The sequence below is a fragment of the Salvelinus fontinalis genome, chromosome 6 (assembly GCF_029448725.1).
Source record: "Salvelinus fontinalis isolate EN_2023a chromosome 6, ASM2944872v1, whole genome shotgun sequence".
Taxonomy (NCBI): domain Eukaryota; kingdom Metazoa; phylum Chordata; class Actinopteri; order Salmoniformes; family Salmonidae; genus Salvelinus; species Salvelinus fontinalis.
Genome location: NC_074670.1, coordinates 69,137,635 through 69,155,424, shown reverse-complemented (window position 1 = coordinate 69,155,424; position 17,790 = coordinate 69,137,635). Strand labels below are relative to the sequence as shown.

General features: G+C 45.3%; 2 protein-coding genes across 2 annotated transcripts; both read right to left on the bottom strand.

The window, feature by feature from the left end:
- Window positions 1-1,292: 1,292 nt before the first annotated feature.
- LOC129858653 (RDS/peripherin-like protein xRDS35) lies at window positions 1,293-5,114 on the bottom strand. The gene is made up of 6 exons (XM_055927953.1): window positions 4,965-5,114; window positions 3,595-3,837; window positions 3,113-3,300; window positions 2,073-2,319; window positions 1,734-1,895; window positions 1,293-1,355 (listed from the first exon to the last, which is right to left on the bottom strand). Exons 1-6 carry the CDS (start codon window positions 5,112-5,114, stop codon window positions 1,293-1,295), a joined length of 1,053 nt encoding a protein of 350 aa, XP_055783928.1.
- A 1,378-nt stretch (window positions 5,115-6,492) lies between these two features.
- On the bottom strand, window positions 6,493-9,077 carry si:ch211-276i12.4 (uncharacterized). The gene is made up of 3 exons (XM_055927540.1): window positions 8,762-9,077; window positions 8,111-8,218; window positions 6,493-7,915 (listed from the first exon to the last, which is right to left on the bottom strand). The coding sequence occupies exons 2-3, from the start codon at window positions 8,186-8,188 to the stop codon at window positions 7,298-7,300; spliced, it is 696 nt and encodes a 231-aa protein (XP_055783515.1). The 5' UTR covers window positions 8,189-8,218; window positions 8,762-9,077; the 3' UTR covers window positions 6,493-7,297.
- Between the last annotated feature and the right edge of the window lie 8,713 nt (window positions 9,078-17,790).

The window sequence follows — 17,790 nt, the reverse complement described above, 5'->3', positions numbered from 1 at the left end:
GGAGTCTACTATCTATGATCCTACTTATCAAATAAAGATGTTGAGTGAACATTGTCGTTAAACACAGATCAGAGTGAATGAACCATTTGACAAAGGAACAAAATAAACAGCCACTACAAATTAAAACATGTTTGCTATGTGTAAGATAATGCACGTTTATAATGCACTCGACATTTCTTTTTGTTGTTGTTGTCAAAACACAATGGAAAAGGTAATTACAACTTTCTACATGACCACACTTTGACGTGAACTTTCTCCTAACCCTGTCCATTGTCGTGGTATGTTTGATAGTCATACATCCCGAGTGGTCCTGTTGCTGTGCAGAGAACTGTTGTAGCAGTAGCATATAGATTAGCTAAATAGGATTATGAAGGTGTTATGAGAGCTGTCTGAGTATACCTAGCAGCCCAGATTACATTATACAGTCACTCCTCTCCATACTGTCATACACCTACAGTAGCTTACGCCTACTGTATCACTGGCATCACTTTCAGTCATTACACACATAATCATCCTATACCTCTGGGTGAACTGAAATAACCCAACTCAGTGGAATGTTTATCTAGTACAAAAGGACTCAACTCCGCAAATCCATTAAAAGCAACTAACTTTAATATACTCAATGCCAGATGCCAACTTCACATGTTACTTAGCAGTGCGTTAACAAACTCTAGCCAGTCCAGCATTCAATTGACTGTAGGCCTTCTTCACACGGGGAATGTTTGTATTATTAAGTTGTTACCTGTGTGATTTAGATTTTGTCTGATCCGAATCAAAGATCAGAACGTCAGTTTACTTCAAAGTGTGTGTGATTTTTCATTTACTCATGTACCAGTATGTGAATATTGTTTTTGAATATTTACAAAATGTATGTGTGTGTTCTTGGGTGCCTTTCAGTAGTTTGACTTTGTTCTCGACCACATGAAACATCACCCTCCCCCTCAACTTGATGTATTGTCCATCAGGAGCAACAGGACACAACATTGTGTCTCAAAGATTATAATTACAAATTCTGTCAAATTGAAAAACCTCTGGATTGTTAGATCTTGTCATGTCTAGTCTGTGCGGAGCATGATAAAATCAGATTCATGATAAGATTCCCTATGTATTTTAGTGCTCATGCATTGTTGCAGTATAAATCAAGCCAAAAAGATCAGTGCCTGTGTCAAACCCAACACAGAGCGCTAGCTAGCCCACCATTAGCCTGGTGACAGGCAAGACCACCATGTCACGTGACAAAGCAGCCTCACTCCCCTTCTCAAACCCATATATGGTTATATATTATCTTTCATCTAGCTGGACGTGGCTGCCTTCTCGCCGTCCGCCCCAGCTTCTGCCTCGTCACCTGCTTCCACCTGTATTGATAAAGAGACGGGACACGTTAGTGAGATACAACCAAATGCATCACCCAAAGCATTGCGGGTACTGTAGTACATCATACAACACTGACGGTCTGATCAGGAGGATGTATTGTTACAGAATGTTAAGATATAAATGTTTTGTGTAGGACAGGTACAGATGTAGGATCTTCATTTTATTACTCTTTTGTTGCTGAGAATTTTCCTGCACTGCAGGAAATGCAACCTTGTGGTGTATTTGAGTTTTAAAAAGGCTTCTAAAGTTTGTAATTTCCACTTTATTCTCCTTCTATCTGCAACATTTAGAGCGTTCCACGTCCCTGAACACACCACTGATATGTTTCACAGAGCGTTATGGGTACTGTAGTTCACTACCTGTCCGAACTGCAGCAGTTTGAACACAGTGGTCTTGACATCCATCAGGGTCTCCTTAACCCCCTTCGCCAGGATGTAGCCCTCGCTGTCAGCTTCGGGGTTCTCCGGGTCCACGCCCTCCAGAGACGTGTGCAGGTACCGCAGGCTCACCAACACTGATATCTGTGGAGATGACGTTACAGGGGTCAAGGTTCAACTCAAAGCCAAGGTTACAAAATGTATATCTAAAGCCATCTTTCACAGGGGCAGAGGTTGATGGTAACAAAATCACCAATGAAAACTACTGTCACCACATTACAGGCCCAAAAAAATTCTCTCTGTGTTTGTGCATATGTATACCTGCAGGGAGATGACCGACAGGATCCCAGGGCCGATGGTGTTCATGAGGCCCATGTAATAGTCGACCAGCGCCTGTCTGCAGCCGCGGTTGTACAGGTTCAGCTCCTCACTCTGGTGCTCATAGTTGTAGTGAGCAGCGTTGTCAGTCAGGTGGTTCTGGAGGCAGGGCCGAGGGGAGCCGGGGTTACAGCAGCTGAAAGGGACTCCATCCATCAGGTAACGACCGTCCACGTTGCTACGCACACGACTGGAGAGGAGAGGTTAATGGTTTGATTGAGCGTTTCCCTTGTACATTTTTACCTTACATAAATGACACTGGCTTTAATGATGGATGACACATTTATGAGATGGCGCTTGGAGACATGGTGTATGTAAATCACATGTGAGTCATCATCACCTCAGATAAGGCAAACAACTATGGTTTGTGGGCTTAACTTCACCTCTCCTCTCCACCCTCTCTCTCTCTCTCACTCCTTCCCCCTCTCTCCCCCTTCCATCCCTCTCTCTCCCCCTCCATCCCCCTTTCTCTCCCTCCATCCCTTTCTGTCACCCCTCCATCCCCCCCTCTCGCACTCCCTCTCCTCCATCCCCCCCTCTCGCACTCCCTCTCCTCCTCCCACGTCCCCCCTCTCCCCCTCCCCCTTACTCCCTCTCCTCCCCCGTCCCCCCTCTGTCCACTCCATCCAACCCCCTCTCACTCTCACTCCCTCTCCGCACTCTGTCCACCCTCCACTCCCCTTACTCCCTCTCCTCCACCCCTTCTGTCCCACCCCTCCATTCCCCCTCCATCCCCCTCTCTCCTCCTTCATCCCCCTCTCTCCTCCTTCATCCCCCTCTCTCCTCCTTCCATCCCACCCTTCCACCCCCCTCCATCCACCCCTCTCTCCCCCTTCCGTCCCACTCTCTCCCCCCTCCATTCACCCCCTCTCTCCTCCTTCCATCCCCCTCCACCCCACCCCTCCATCCCCCTCTCTCCCCCTTCTGTCCCACTCTCTCCCCCTTCCATTCCACCCCCTCTCTCTCCCTCCTCCATCTCTCACTCTTTGACTTCTTTAGAGGTGAAGTCCAGGTATCTGTTGCTGATCCACTGCACCTCGAACCAGTCCCTGTAGTTGGTGTTGCCGCAGCAACGCAGTTCCATTTGCAGCCTGTCGATGGTCTCCTTCTGGAAGCAGCGGCCCGGGACGTCCGTGTCCCGGTAGAACCGGATACCGTTCCTCAGGCCCACCTGGGATTGAACAGAGAGGATGTCATAAAAGACCAGGAAGTACTCATGGGAGTCAAGGCTTGTTCTCAATTAATATTTCCTGGATTCCTCAGTTCTTATGTCCTTGCCTTCTTCTCAAAACGAATTGGAGAGAGGTGTGGGGACCTTGACCTTTTCCTCCAATACGGTTGTGGCGCAGGCGAGGAGATAGGATGCGAGGAATCACAGAAAGACTAACTGAGATAGGACCCAAGTGTTGTCATTATGATATTCAGCATTTACTGTCTCATCCTTCTTCATCCCAGAGGCTCTTACCTTGAGTGACTCCTCGAGGTGTCCCTGCAGGGCATAGCTGAGCACCACAGCAGACAGCAACCAGACACACACCATCCAGGCCAGGCCATACCAGGGCAGCAGGAAGGGCTTCCAGGGGGGGAACCGGGCAGAGTCCAGGGAGTCCTGACACACCCGCCCAGCAAACAGGTTGATCCCCATGGTTACCAAGCCCACCAGCATCAAGATGTTGGGCACCACGTGGATCTCTGTGTTATCCATCACCTGGAGGGTCAAAGGTCAAACCTAGGGTCACCTTACTATACCAGTTATAACAAAGGCAATATACTAGTTATAACGCAGTAATAAACTACATCTAACAATCTATCTATGTTACATTACAGAGCTAAGCACCAGAAGATATGTTCTGCCATGTACCATTCTATGATGATGATTCCATTTATGTACGTTCATATAAGGCAATATGAGTCGTAGTCAGCACCCTACATAAATCTACTTCTAGTGCTCCACTATGTCCACTTCAGTACGATGATACTGTAGGTATAGTGCAATCAACTACATCATTTGTCTGTTTTTTCTGTTGTATTGGTGTTATTGAGTTCAGGAATGTTGTTGTTCTTTTTCAGTAACATTCATGTAACATGTAACAACTTGTCAGATCCAGAAAATCAATGAGCGTTGAAGCTAGGTGTTTGTCACCAGCGGATGTACCGAAAAACAATGTTTCCTTTTTTGAAAGGCCCCAGATTGAAGCCACCCATAGTCAATGGTTCATTGGAGATATACTGTACCGGTGCACCCTACATATCTGAGTGATAGGTTACGGCTTCCAAAATGTCACAAGTGTGAAGCTTCGACCAACCCCTCTCCCTCCCTCCCCCTCCATACATACAATCCATACATAGCATGAGTCATGAACACAGCCACACACAGCCACACACCAATATGCCCCCCTTCCCCCCCACACACAGCCACACACCAATACACCCCCCTTCCCCACACATACACACAAAGCTTGTCCGGATTTAAGCCAACTGCATAATGACAGCCCAGTGTGAAAGAAGCTTTGATAGGTGAAGGTGTGTCAGACAGACGCCACACTAAGAGACACAACACAGTGGAACCAGCCAGGATAGACCACAGAAACAGTAGTGACACAGACAGTTGTGTGTGTGGTGTGTGTGTCATGTGTGTGCCGAGTGCCAGAAATGTGTGTGTGTGTGTGTGTCATGTGTGAGTATGACACGTGTGTGTGCCATGTGAAATACAACAGGTGTGTGTGTGTGTGTGTGTGTGTGTGTGTGTGTGTGTGTGTGTGTGTGTGTGTGTGTGTGTGTGTGTGTGTGTGTGTGTGTGTGTGTGTGTGTGTGTGTTATAGTTCCAGTCAGTACCTCTGCCCTGCGGAGCAGCTCGGTCTTGAGGTACACTCCCAGGGAGAAGGTGAAGGCTCCAGCCAGCACGGCCAGCCAGGACAGCAGCCACAGACCCTGGGCCAGACGCACACGCCTCTGCAGAGGGAACTGCAGCTTCAGCAGCACCATGGCTGGTGCTCACAACAAACAACACAGCACACAGAGAGAAAGCGAGAGGATAGAGAAAAGGACAGAGGGAGGAGATGTTGAGATAATCAAGTAGAGAGAGATAGCAGTGAAGGATGAGGAAAGAATATTGGTAGGTTCAAAGAAGGAAAGTTCTGGGCAAAAAAATAAGGTGGACTACTGCGATTCATAGGAGTAGGTTATGCGAAGGTTGTTGTATTAGACAGACAGGTATGGCTTGGCCTTTCCAGGGTGCGTTGGTGAGTTATTATCAGGTTGATCTCCTGTAAGTTGTTCCTGTGGGCCGAGATAAGAAGGGAGACCTGTCTGATGTTGAAGGACAGGTTCAGGTTGGGACGATAATCCAAAACTTTCACGTAGAAAGGAAAATATTAGGAATCTCCGTAGTAATCCAATTGAAGTTGTGAGACAAAAACTGAAGGCCAAGAAAATAATGAATCTAATAGATATTTGATAATCCACGTTTTTTTGACAGCAAAACTATAATCCTTCAAATCATCAGGTTATGGTTACACCACGACAGTGACTCTTCGATTCACACAATAACTGACGATGACAACCCCAGTTTGTTTTGGATGGAACCCTTCTGGTGTGGTCTGTGAGTGGTCAAGGTGCATCCTTAAATTCCTGCTGTGGCCATGGTGGAGGACACGAACTGGCCAATGTCGATTGTACAGTATGGATATGGTAATCCCCCATCATAGTCCTTGGGATCCTATTAGGAGAGGAGCACCAATAGGAAAGCAGGCCAGTGTCTGATCAGCAAACCTGTTCTGGGCCTACAGGTTGGATTTGACGGTTATGACGGGTAGACTCACAGAGAGTTGAGACAGAGGACTGGGGGGGGGGGGGGGCAGAGCTATAGTTTATACAGGTAGATAGGGAGAGATGGATAAAGCTTACAGGCCGAGGGACTGGGGGAGAGGGATATACAGACACTGAACAAAATGATAAACACAACATGTTAAGTGTTTCATGAGCTGAAGGAAAAGAATCCCTGATATGTTCCATATGCACAAAAGGCTTATTTCTCTCAAATGTTGTGCTGAGGAGTATTTCTGTCTATAATAAAGCCCTTTTGTAGGGAAAAACTCATTCTGATTTGCTGGGCCTGGCTCCCCAGTGGATGTGGCTGCACCTCTGCTCAGTCATGTGAATGCCATAGATTAGGGCCTAATGAATTTCTTTAAATTGACTAACTTCCTTAAATGACCTGTAATTTAGTAAACTCTTTGAAATTGTTGTATGTTGCGTTTATATTTTTGTTCAGCATAGGTTAGAATAGGAGAGAGAGTGATGGCTTAACACTGGAAGTGGGTAATGTTCGGTAAAGACAAATCAAGAAATCTTGTCAGACATCTTTAGAATCAGTCCTTTTATTGATCTACAACATGAAATGTATTTTGGGGGGATGACAGCAACTTTATACAGTTTTAGCTAAGAGAGTTTATTAGGATGTACAGCATAGCATTCATAAGTAGGGCCCTGTGTTTTGGACAATCATGTCATATGACCTGTATTTCAACCTTTATTTAAAGCATTTTCATCAAACTGTCCACTTTTCTTTGTATGTCAGACGGTCCAGCACCATCATCAGACAAGTACTTTCATTGTTGGTGTAATTAATATCTCTGGATAAGGCTAAAAGAAAGGTTAAAATCTAGGTCCTGTGACATGATAGCCCAAAACACAGTGGATGGATTGATGTTTTTCAGATAAGAAGGTTACTTCAATGGCTTACTGGAGCTTACAAAATAGCAGTCATTGTTATAAAATAGAAAATTCTACTCACTGTCTAAACATGAACCAAAAACTCTTTCAATTCTGCATCACTTCATAAGGGAAAGAAGGAACTGTACCACATTGTAAACTTGAATCAATAATTATATTCTGTGAGTATGCAAATTCATTGTTTAAGTCTAATACTTTCTTTACCACTGCACAACAAGACATTTGGGAAGGAAACAGAATGTAATATTTACAATGCTATCACTGAAATGTATAGTGACATTTAGTGAGTCAAATAAATGCAGAACTACAGGCCTGAAACCATCACAAACAAACCATCACAAAGAAACCGTCACAATTTGAACAATCCTAGCCTATGCGAGATTAGGTTACAATTACAGAAGTTCATAGGTTCCTTTCACTCCGCCCCCCTCTCGTCAGTTCTGCCCCCTCCCCCCACCTCCACTCGCATCCTCTGGGTGCGTCAGCTGGTGCAGGAAGTCATCTAAAACCCTCTGGGTCGTCAGATAGGACACATCAACAACAGCATCGTGCTTACTCTCAGCTGCTCTCCCTGCCTCTGCCACACACCCCTTGACAGCAGGCACAAGGTAACCCTCCCCCGCTGCACCCCCTGTACCCAACTCCACCAGAGGGTATGGGTCGGGAGGGGTGTCAGTGTGAGGTTGGTAGTTGGAAGGCCGGGGCTGTCTTGCTGCTTGGCTGGCAGCTAGTTTCTTATAGATAGCCATACTGATGTCAGCGACGGAGAAAGGGGGACTCATCGAGCTAGAATCCTCATTTCCTGTCTGACCTATCACCCCAAACCCCTCCTCCTGCTTCCAGGGCATAAAAGCAGTGACATTTTGTGGACCTGCCTCAAACTCCCTCAGTCCTACGCTTGACCAATCAGACGGCTTCTGCTCCAGTTTTGGAGCCGGTGATTCGATGTCGCCCGTAGATTGGCCGGTTTTCAAGGCGTTCTTCAGGAACTGCTTGACAGCGTCTCCAGAGTCAAAGTGCTTCTCTAGGAGCTCCTTGATCAGACAGGGAACCTGGAGGACAGCACAGACATCCTCTCAGTTCATACAGTACAACAGACACAGAGAAACCAGTAGAGGAGTTACAAGAAATGATCATGTAGCTGAACACGAGTTGAGGAGATTATGGATACAGTGTTTTATATTAAGGCCACTATCAACTTTACAAAGAAAGTGTGGGTATTGTGCAGTAGATGGTGCTGTGCTCACATTGATGTTCTCCAGAGAGGCGATGGTGGCGTTGGCCTGCTCCAGCTCTGTGCTGAGATGGGCGATACGCTGCACCATATACTTCCTCTCAGAGCTAAGGCTCTCAGTCTGCAGGGATAGAGGAGAGTAGATGACTCAACATGTTCACTACAGATGGTATAACAGTAGTACTAATTGTGCTCTCAGTCTTCAACGACTGAACAGAGGACATGAGTCAACACAACACTGTTTGTCGTAGAGGTGACAGAGCAGGAGAAGGATATTCAGAACTATGTCTCTCTCTCTCATGGACTCGGGAGAGGCAAAGGTCAAGAGCCATGCGTCCTCCAAAACACAACCCAACCAAGCCACAATGCCCACTTAACCCATAAGCCAGCCGCACCAATGTGTCGTAGAAAGAAAACACCGTACACCTTGCGACCGTGTCAGCGCACACTGCGCGATGGAACAAGGACATCCTGCCGGCCAAACCCTCCCCTTGTGCGGGTCTCCCGGTCGCAGTCGGCAGCGACAGAACCTGGACTCGAACCCAGAATCTCTAGTGGCACAGTTAGCACTGCGATGCAGTGTCTTAGACCACTGCACCACTCGGGAGGCCACTCTCTCGCTCTCTTTTGACTCTCCATCTTTCATGTTTGACCTGATTCTTACCGCTGAGTGCAGTTTCTCCCCCAGAAGGCTGTTGGTGTGCTGGGTACCTGTGTGTGTGTCCTGGAGCCTGCAGCAGAGAGAGACAGCATCATAAGCAGGGATCTGGCTATGAATTCTGGGCCTATGTTGTATGCCCGTCCTCCTATAGCTCCTCCAATGCCAGCCTCCACTGCCGTCACCATATTATCATGAGCCCTGACCTCTTGAACTTCTCCTTCATGTGGCTAAGCTCCTCCCTGGCCCTGGCTAGCTCCGCCTCCAGGCTCTCGATGCAGACCACTGTTTGCATCAGGTTCTGCTGTAGCTCAGCATTCTCCTCCTGCAGTGTCCTATTTACACACAGGAGGATCATGGGAGATGGAGGTTTATTTTTAAAATGCAGTCACATTTCCTGAGGAGGCCATTTCAGCACATTAGATGCAGCTCATGTCAGCTTCTAGAGATTTCACATAGCCTAGGTAATCCAGACTGAACACTGTGTGTTGTACCACTGTTACACACATTTTTCATACAGCTTATCTGACCATGTTCTTCATCCATCTTTACTGATGGAGGTGATGAGAGAACTCTGGAAGCCATTAGTGGAATCCATATCCAGTGACATTTCACAAACAAAAGCATGCTCTTTAGAGTGCATCGATAAACAGAGAGGAGAGGAGGAGAAGAAGGAAAAAAAATCACACTCACTGGAGTTCGCCAATGTCACCCGTCAAGGCCTATGGAGAGACAGCAAAAGAGAAGATTAAAGATAACTCTATGATTTTCTAATTTAATAACTTTTAATACAGTTCTATTAGTTGTATTAGTAATGTTATTATCATTTTTTTTTCTTTGATTATTATTTGACTCATTACTATACACATCATTCACTTTGGATATTGTTACTATAAGTTTTGACAATGTACAGTGCAGTTTCTTCACTTGCTAATAAAGTTTCATAAACTGAATTGAATGTTTTTTGGACAGAGATGAAAACGACAGAGAGAATGATAGGGACATAACAGTGCCAAAGGGATTGTTTATTGAACTTGAGTTCATACGCTCCAAGAAAAGCTATGGATTGTGTGTCAGATATGGATCAGTGACGTTAATAGAGCCAGAGCCACAGCAGGGTTACTCTGGCCCTTTCTGTGCTAGCTGGCCCTCTCTGTGCTAGCTGGCCCTCTCTGTGCTAGCTGGCCCTCTCTGTGCTAGCTGGCCCTCTCTGTGCTAGCTGGTCCTCTCTGTGCTAGCGGGCCCTCTCTGTGCTAGCTGGCCCTCTCTGTGCTAGCAGGCACTCTCTGTGCTAGCAGGCCCTCTCTGTGCTAGCTGGCCCTGTCTGTGCTAGCTGGCCCTCTCTGTGCTAACTAGCCCTCTCTGTGCTAGCTGGCCCTCTCTGTGCTAGCTGGCCCTCTCTGTGCTAGCTGGCCCTCTCTGTGCTAGCTGGCCCTCTCTGTGCTAGCTGGCCCTTTCACGTTGGGTATTGTGTTATTCCAAATGCAACACAATGCTTATAAAGGTAACTCGTTACTTAATATGGTTCAGTGTGGACAAGCGTCACAGACAGAGGATGACGCTTGAGTTCTCCTTATATAACTGCTACTTTGTGGTTTAGAACACCAACTGACACTCCCTGTGTGGTTTGAATCACTTTGAGAACATTACAGCACATTGGTACAAATCCTACTTGGGTATCACAACGACATCAATGCATGATTTACCTAACTCCACAGTTAGGACCTACTATCTATAGTATGTATTTCGACTCTTTGACTCCATCTGCATACAGATGTAGGATCTTAATTTGATCAATCTTTTGTTGCTGAGAATTTTCCTGCAGAGCAGGAAATACAAACGTGTAGTGTATTTAAGTTTTAAAAAGGCTTCTAAAGTTAGACATTTTCACTTTGAAATTTCAGACTTGATTTGCCCTAACGAAAAATGTATCAACCCCTACAAAAATGTCCATTAATTATAATCTACATAAGACATTTCCATTTACTGCAGGATTATTTTCCTCCTGTAGCAAACTTGCACAAATTAAGATCCTACATCTGTAGTTGACATCAGTTATTTCTCACCCTATATGAAGTAGGACACCAGCGGTAGGTTGACTGGCTGTGGCGGTCGCTCTGCTCAGAGTTGGGGCTGGCCGTGTCTTGTTCTCTGTTCCGGGACGAGTCCGACTTGCTGGAGGGAGACTCCGACTCTGGCCCTTGTACTGGAGGAGGGGAATGTGTGTGGATCGGGGCGTGGTGGGGTAGCTGGGGCTGCTGGGTGTGTGGAGATGAAGGTGGGCTATGGCTGGGCCTGTGGCTCTGGTCAAGGTGTTTGTAGCTCCGGTGTTTGTGATGGCTGGGCTCAGGGCTGGAGCTGACAGTGCCATCTGTAAGAAGCGGGCCATACCGCCCATGCCTATTACCGACAGGACCCTGGACGTCAGGCAGGGAAGCTGGTTGGTCTTCATAGCCAGCCGGTGGGTGGGGCGGGTAGGGTTGGCCAGAGTGGAGGGTTGGGGGGCTGCCTAGACGAGGAGTGTGGTTCTTGCTTTCATACCCAAACTTTGAAGGGAGAGATATTTTACGTGACCGTGCGTCAGAGTCATTCCTCAGTTTCCTAGGCAGGGCCTGCGGTTTAGTAGCCGGCTCCCTCTCTTCCCCCTGCCCATCTCCCTGCTTTTTCGAGGGAAGCTGGGGCTGACTTTTCGGTTGAGATTTGGGGGATGCTGGGGCTTTGGCTGGACACGATCCTACGGTCTCGACAGGGACCCCCAGAGTATTGAGACGAGCGGGACTGATGACCTGTTTAGTGATCTCATCCAGGAATGCAGAGAACTGTATCTTCCCCTTCACCATGCTCTGCCTGGCTGCATCCTTCAGAGCCTCCACATCCTGCTTCCCCTTGGGCCCTGCCGCCTTGCCTGCCACCCGGGGGGACAGCACCTCCATGGACTTGGCCTTGCGGATGTCCCGTGGAGCCTCCTTGTTTTTCAGGATGCCTTTACTGGGGAGCTGGATAAAGGACACCGCCCTCTTCGGCCCAGCCAAGACCTCTTCACTGAAGGCCAGGCTCCGGCCCAGGCTGGCTGTCTTGTAGAGGGATCCGTGCTTCAGGTGTGGGGGTGTCCGTACTTTCCCTCTGTCAGTTCCTGTGTTCTGCAGCAGCCCCTCTTCACTGCGGCTGTGGCCCCGGTTTAGCTCGGAGTAGCTGGGCTCGCGTCCTCCCCTTCCCTGGGCCCGAGGATGGGTCCCAGGACTGCCTCCTCCGTGAATTTGCCCCTGTTTGACGGTGGCGTACACCTGCAGCTCGCTGTCGTCCTCACGGAGCTGTCGTCCTCCCGCAATGTTGGAGCAGGACATGGTATGCTGCGGCCGGCTGGCGTGCTTCATGGAGAACTTGTCGTCAATGCCGGCCTCAGAGAACCATTCGGTGGAAGAGTCGGAGGGGGAAGATGAGAGGGAGGAGGAAGATGCTCTGGAGAGGGTGACGGTGGTGTGGTGGTCCGACATCTCGTCGTCGTGATGAAGGTGCTGAGGATGGTGATGGTGGCGTCTAAGGGGTTGCTCCTGGTCATCTTGGAGATGGTTACCATGGGTATGGTGGTGACCGTGGCTTTCACTGCTGCGTCTATCATTTTCCCGTAACCTGCTGTAGCTGATATTGAGAGATTAAGTAGTAATGATGTATTCATTCAATAACCACACTCAATTATAGTCTTCATCAAATGTGCATTCCTCATTACTGTTTAAAAAAGGAAACTTTAATAAAAGGGAAACTCAATAGTGATCCAACCTGTTTGTCTCCCTTTCTTGATCCCGGTACTGGTGGTGATGATCGGGGTTGTGATGGCGGTGCTTCCCTGGTTTCATCCCACCTGGAGAAGGACTATGAACAGGAGTGAAAAACTTCTCCAACATTTGTCTCTTCCCTGCAGGGAGGTCGTCGATGCCCTCCTGATGTCTCTCCTGTAAAACATAGTGTTGATCAACTTCTGCTCTCTGTCTGGGGCTGCGGTCCCTGTCCCTATCCCTGTGTCCGTCTGATGGTGACCTCTTGGGTCTAACTGCTCCCTGTCTGTCAGCCTCAGAGATCATAGCTCCAGAAGATGAACAACCATCACTCTGTCAGCTGGTTACCAGTGTTACTTATGTTCTGTATGAATGAGAAATGAATATGAAATCCTTCAAGATATGTGCACCACTAATGCCTAAATGTCCAAAAAGGGTCTGGTTTAAAAGAAAATCTGAAATGTTTCCAATTATCTAACCCAACGCTGTTTCTGCTGAAAGGGGAAAGTAATTATCTCAATGAAGTATCCAGCTGTTAAGTTATTCTGGACAGTTTATCAGCCTCTCATCTTGTTGCTATCCCTCTGTCTCCCTCACCCTCCAACTCTAGAATAGCTGCGTGACAGTGGAAGAAATATGCCACATCCCTGACCCAACATCAGTCAAACTGCATCGAATCCTGATGTAATGGTGTTTCATCGAACCAATTGAAAGCGCGAGACAGACAATTGTCCTTGTGAATGCAGAACAGGATCGAACCGACACAGCTGGAACAAGAACATTAGTGCAGTTCATTTAGCCCACTGCTCTGGATTATTGATATAAATTTGGGGTTACCCTTGGCCTCTGGCGGCGCACTTACAGGCCTATTATCATTGATGATTATGGATTATATGTAGGCCTTGTACCCCAGTTTCACTACAGTCAGTCTGAGAGTAAGGTAGGGCTTGTCAAACATGAAACACATGCAGCCTAGGGGCCATTTTGTAGCCTGCCATCTGGTTGAATGTGGGCCCAGACTTGTACCCCCAACTCCAGCTGCCTAATAGAAGTGAATTCACATGTAATGCTGTTGAGGCCGACACTATACGATGACAATAGGCTACTGTAAATAGAGGCATGTAAATCAACATTTTGTTTGCCAATGTGTGGCACTACAGACCATTATGTTTACAAAATGGCCCCCCAAATTACTTTGACAATCTTGATGTGAGACCTATCAATTTAAAACTCACGCATCATCAATGACCATTCAATGCAAATTTGCCGTAACAATTGTTTGTTTGTGTGACTCACACCCATGCCTGACAGGGACTAGTCATTATCTTTAAGCAAATAAGGTGGAAACTGAAACAGCTTATTTACCACATTTGTTTACTAAACAAAGCCTAAACAAAAGCTTTAAAAAGAAAAAAATATATCCTGTTTAAACCCCCACCAGACAAGACATGATTACATTGAATCTTTTGAGTTCATGATGAGATGCTTAAACTACCAACATGCAGAGGACAGAAATCCACTCCCTACTCTCCCCGATCAATAGATTAGTTGCCTAAGAGAGCAGGCTGCCCAGTCCTCTAAAAATGAAAACACAATGACTGATAGTGTTTTTCGCCTGGAGCGACTGATAGATTGTGTCATTAAAATGTACATGTTCAGACACAACCCAGTCTGTTGTATTGTATTGTATTTCTGTGTGTGTGTGTGTGTGTGTGTGTGTGTGTGTGTGTGCGTGCGTGCGTGCGTGAAGAACTCTTTTTGTATTTGGGTGTACTAGACGGTGTGATGTATGTCTTGTTCGACATGTGCTATTATATGCTAGGCCATTGTTCTTTTCTATGTAGGCTACACTCTTAGAAAAAAAGGTTCCCAAAAGGATTCTTCGGCTGTCCCCATAGGAGAAGAGAAGCCTTTTTGGTTCCAGGTAGAACTCTTTTTGATTCCATGTACAGTGCCTTCAGAAAGTATTCATACCCCTTGACTTACTCCACATATTGTTGTGTTACAGTCTGAATTCAAAATGGATGAAATAGATTTTTCAATACCCCATAATGACAAAGTGAACACTTGTTTTTAGAAATGTTTGCAAATGTATTGAAAATTAAATACAGAAGTACAGATACATAAGTATTCACACCCCTGAGTCAATACATGTTAGAATCACCTTTGGCAGCGATCACAGCTGTGAGTCTTTCTGGTTAAATCTCCAAGAGCTTTGCACATCTGGATTGTACAATATTTGCACAATACAAATTTTTGGGATTCTTTAAGCTCTGTCAAGTTGGTTGTTGATCAGTGCTAGACAGCCATTTAAGCTGATTTAAGTCAAAACTGTAACTAGGCCACTCAGGAACATTCAATGTTGTCTTGGTAAGAAACTCCAGTGTATATTTGGCCTTGTGTTTTATGTTATTGTCCTGCTGAAAGGTGAATTTGTCTCCCAGTGTCTGTTGGTAAGCAGACTAACCCAATTTCCCTCTAGGATTTTGCCTGTTTAGTTCTATTCCGTTTCTTCTTATCTCCCCCCAAAAAACCTAGTCCTTGCCGATGACAAGCATATTCATAACATGATGCAGCCACCACAATGCTTGAAAATATGAAGAGTGGTACTCAGTGATGTGTTGTGTTGGATTTGCTCCAAACATAATGCTTTGTATTCCGGACATAAAGTGAATTTCTTGCCACATTTTTTGCAGTTTTACTTTAGTGCCTTATTGCAAACAGGATGCATGTTTTGGAATATTTTATTCTGTACAGGCTTCCTTCTTTTCACTCTGTCATTTAGGTTAGTATTGTGTAGTAACTACAATGTTGTTGATCCATCCTCAATTTTCTCCTATCATAGCCATTAAACTCTGTAACTGTAACTGGCCTCATGGTGAAATCCCTGAGCGGTTTCCTACCTCTCTGGCAATTGAGTTAGGAAGGATGCCTGTATCTTTGTAGTGACTGGGTGTATTGATACACCATCCAAAGTGTACTTACACTGAACACAAATATATAAAATATGCACAAAAAGGATATTTCTCTCAAATTTTGTGCACAACTTTGTTTACATCCCTAATGTTAATTAGCATTTCTCATTTGCCAAGATAATCCATCTACCTGACAGAATGATTACACAGACTAAACAGAATAATAATTACACAGGTGCACCTTGTGCTAGAGACAATTAATGGCCACTCTAAAGTTCAGTTTTGCCACACAACACAATGCCACAGATGTCTCAAGTTTTGAGGGAGCGTGCAACTGGCATGCTGTTGTTTTAGAGAATTTGGCAGTACATCCAACCGGCCTCACAACCGCAGACCACATGTATGGCGTTGTGTGGGCAGCTTAACTAGGTCTTTCCTTGCAGCACTCGACCACACCACTGGACAATAATCAAGATAAGACAAAACTAGAGCCTGCAGGACTTGCTTTTTGGATCTGTTGGGTCAAAAAAGCAGAGCAACTCTTTAGTATGGAGAGACCTCTCCCCATCTTTATAACCATTGAATCTATATGTTCTCGACCATGACAGTTTACAATCTAAGGTAACACCAAGTAATTTAGTCTCCTCAACTTGTTCAACAGCCACACCATTCATTACCAGATTCAGCTAAGGTCTAGAACTTAGGGAATGAGTGTTACCAAATATCATGCTCTTATTTTTAGAGATAACTGGCCACCCATTCCAAAACAGACTGTAACTCTTTGTTAATGGTTTCAGTGACTTCATTGGCTGTGGTTGCTGATGCGTATATGGTTGAATCATCAGCATACATGGACACACATGCTTTGTTTAATGCCAGTGGCAGGTCATTGGTAAAAATAGAAATTAGTAAAGGACCTAGAGAGCTGCCCAGCGGTACACTATGCTTTACATTTGACATTAGAAAAGCTTCCATTAAAGAAAACCCTCTGCGTTCTATTAGATAGATAGCTCTGAATCAAAGATTTGGCAGAGGTTGAAAAGCCATAACACATACAGTACGTTTTGTCAACAACAAGTTATGGTCAATTATGTCAAACAGCTGCACTCAAATGTAATAGTACAGCTCCCACAATCTTCTTATTATCAATTTCTTTCAACCAATCATCAGACATTCGTGTCAATGCAGTAGATGTTATATGCCCTTCTCTATAAGCATGCTGAAAATATGTTGTTCATTTGTTTACAGAGAAATAACATTGCATTTGGTCAAACACAATTTTTTCCAACAGTTTGCTAAGAGCTGGCAGCAAACTAACCGGTCTGCTGTTATAACCAGTAAACGCTGCATTACCACTCTTGAGTAGCGGAAATGACTTTGGCTTCCCTCCAGGCCTGAGGACAAAGACTTTTCTCTAGGATCAGATTAAAGATATGACAGGTAGGATTGGCTATAGAGTTAGCTACCATCCTTAGTAGCTTTCCATCTTAGTTGTCAATGCAATGAGGTTTGTCATTATTGATTGATAACACTATTTTTTCCACCTCTCCCACACAAACTTTACAAAATTCAAACTTGCAATGCTTTTCTTTTTTATGCATGAGTACAATGGCTCGCTGTTTGTTGTTGGAATTTCCTGCGTAAGTTTGCCCACTAATTGGCAACATCAAATGATTTTGTGATGACTACGCCATCTGATTTGATGAAAGATGGAGTTGAATTTCATTTCTGCCCATAACTTAATTTAAAGTATTCCAAAGTTTTTTTTCCATCATTCTTTGTGTCATTGATCTCGGCTTCATAAAACAGTTTCTTCTTCTTTTTGTTGAGTTTAGTCACATAATTTCTCAATTTGCAGTAGGTCAGCCAGTCAGATGCACAGCCAGACTTATTGCCACTCCTTTTACCCCATCTCTTTCAACAATACAGTTTTTCAATTCCTCATCAAACCATGGAGCCTTAACAGTTCTAACAGTCAGTTTCTTAACAGGTGCATGTTTATCAATAATTGGAAGAAGCAATTTCATAAATTCATCAAGTGCAGCACCTGGATGCCCCTTATTAATCACATCAGTTCCAACAAATATTTGTAACATAATCCACATAAGAGTCACAGCAAAATATTTTGTATGATCTCTTATACACTATTTTATGCCCAGTTTTCAGAAATTAGGCTTTTCTGGATATAGCCACTATATTGAGATCACTGCATCCAGTGGGTACGAATACAGCTTTAGAACAAAGTTCTACAGTACTAGTAAAAATGTGATCAATACATGTGGAGGATCTTGTTCCTGTAGTGTTTGTAAACACCTTGGTAGGTTGATTAATAATCTGAACCAGATTA

What these genes read in the sequence shown, in the direction of transcription:
- LOC129858653 (XM_055927953.1), bottom strand. Translation starts at nt 5,114, where the DNA reads ATGGTGCTGCTGAAGCTGCAGTTCCCTCTGCAGAGGCGTGTGCGTCTG. An exon ending in ACCTCGAGGAGTCACTCAAG is followed by an intron (nt 3,301 to 3,594) that starts GTAAGAGCCTCT and finishes GTTCAATCCCAG; the next exon opens with GTGGGCCTGAGGAACGGTAT. An exon ending in AACTGCTGCAGTTCGGACAG is followed by an intron (nt 1,356 to 1,733) that starts GTAGTGAACTAC and finishes TTATCAATACAG; the next exon opens with GTGGAAGCAGGTGACGAGGC.
- si:ch211-276i12.4 (XM_055927540.1), bottom strand. Translation starts at nt 8,188, where the DNA reads ATGGTGCAGCGTATCGCCCATCTCAGCACAGAGCTGGAGCAGGCCAAC. An exon ending in CCTCTCTGGAGAACATCAAT is followed by an intron (nt 7,916 to 8,110) that starts GTGAGCACAGCA and finishes GCTGTCCTCCAG; the next exon opens with GTTCCCTGTCTGATCAAGGA.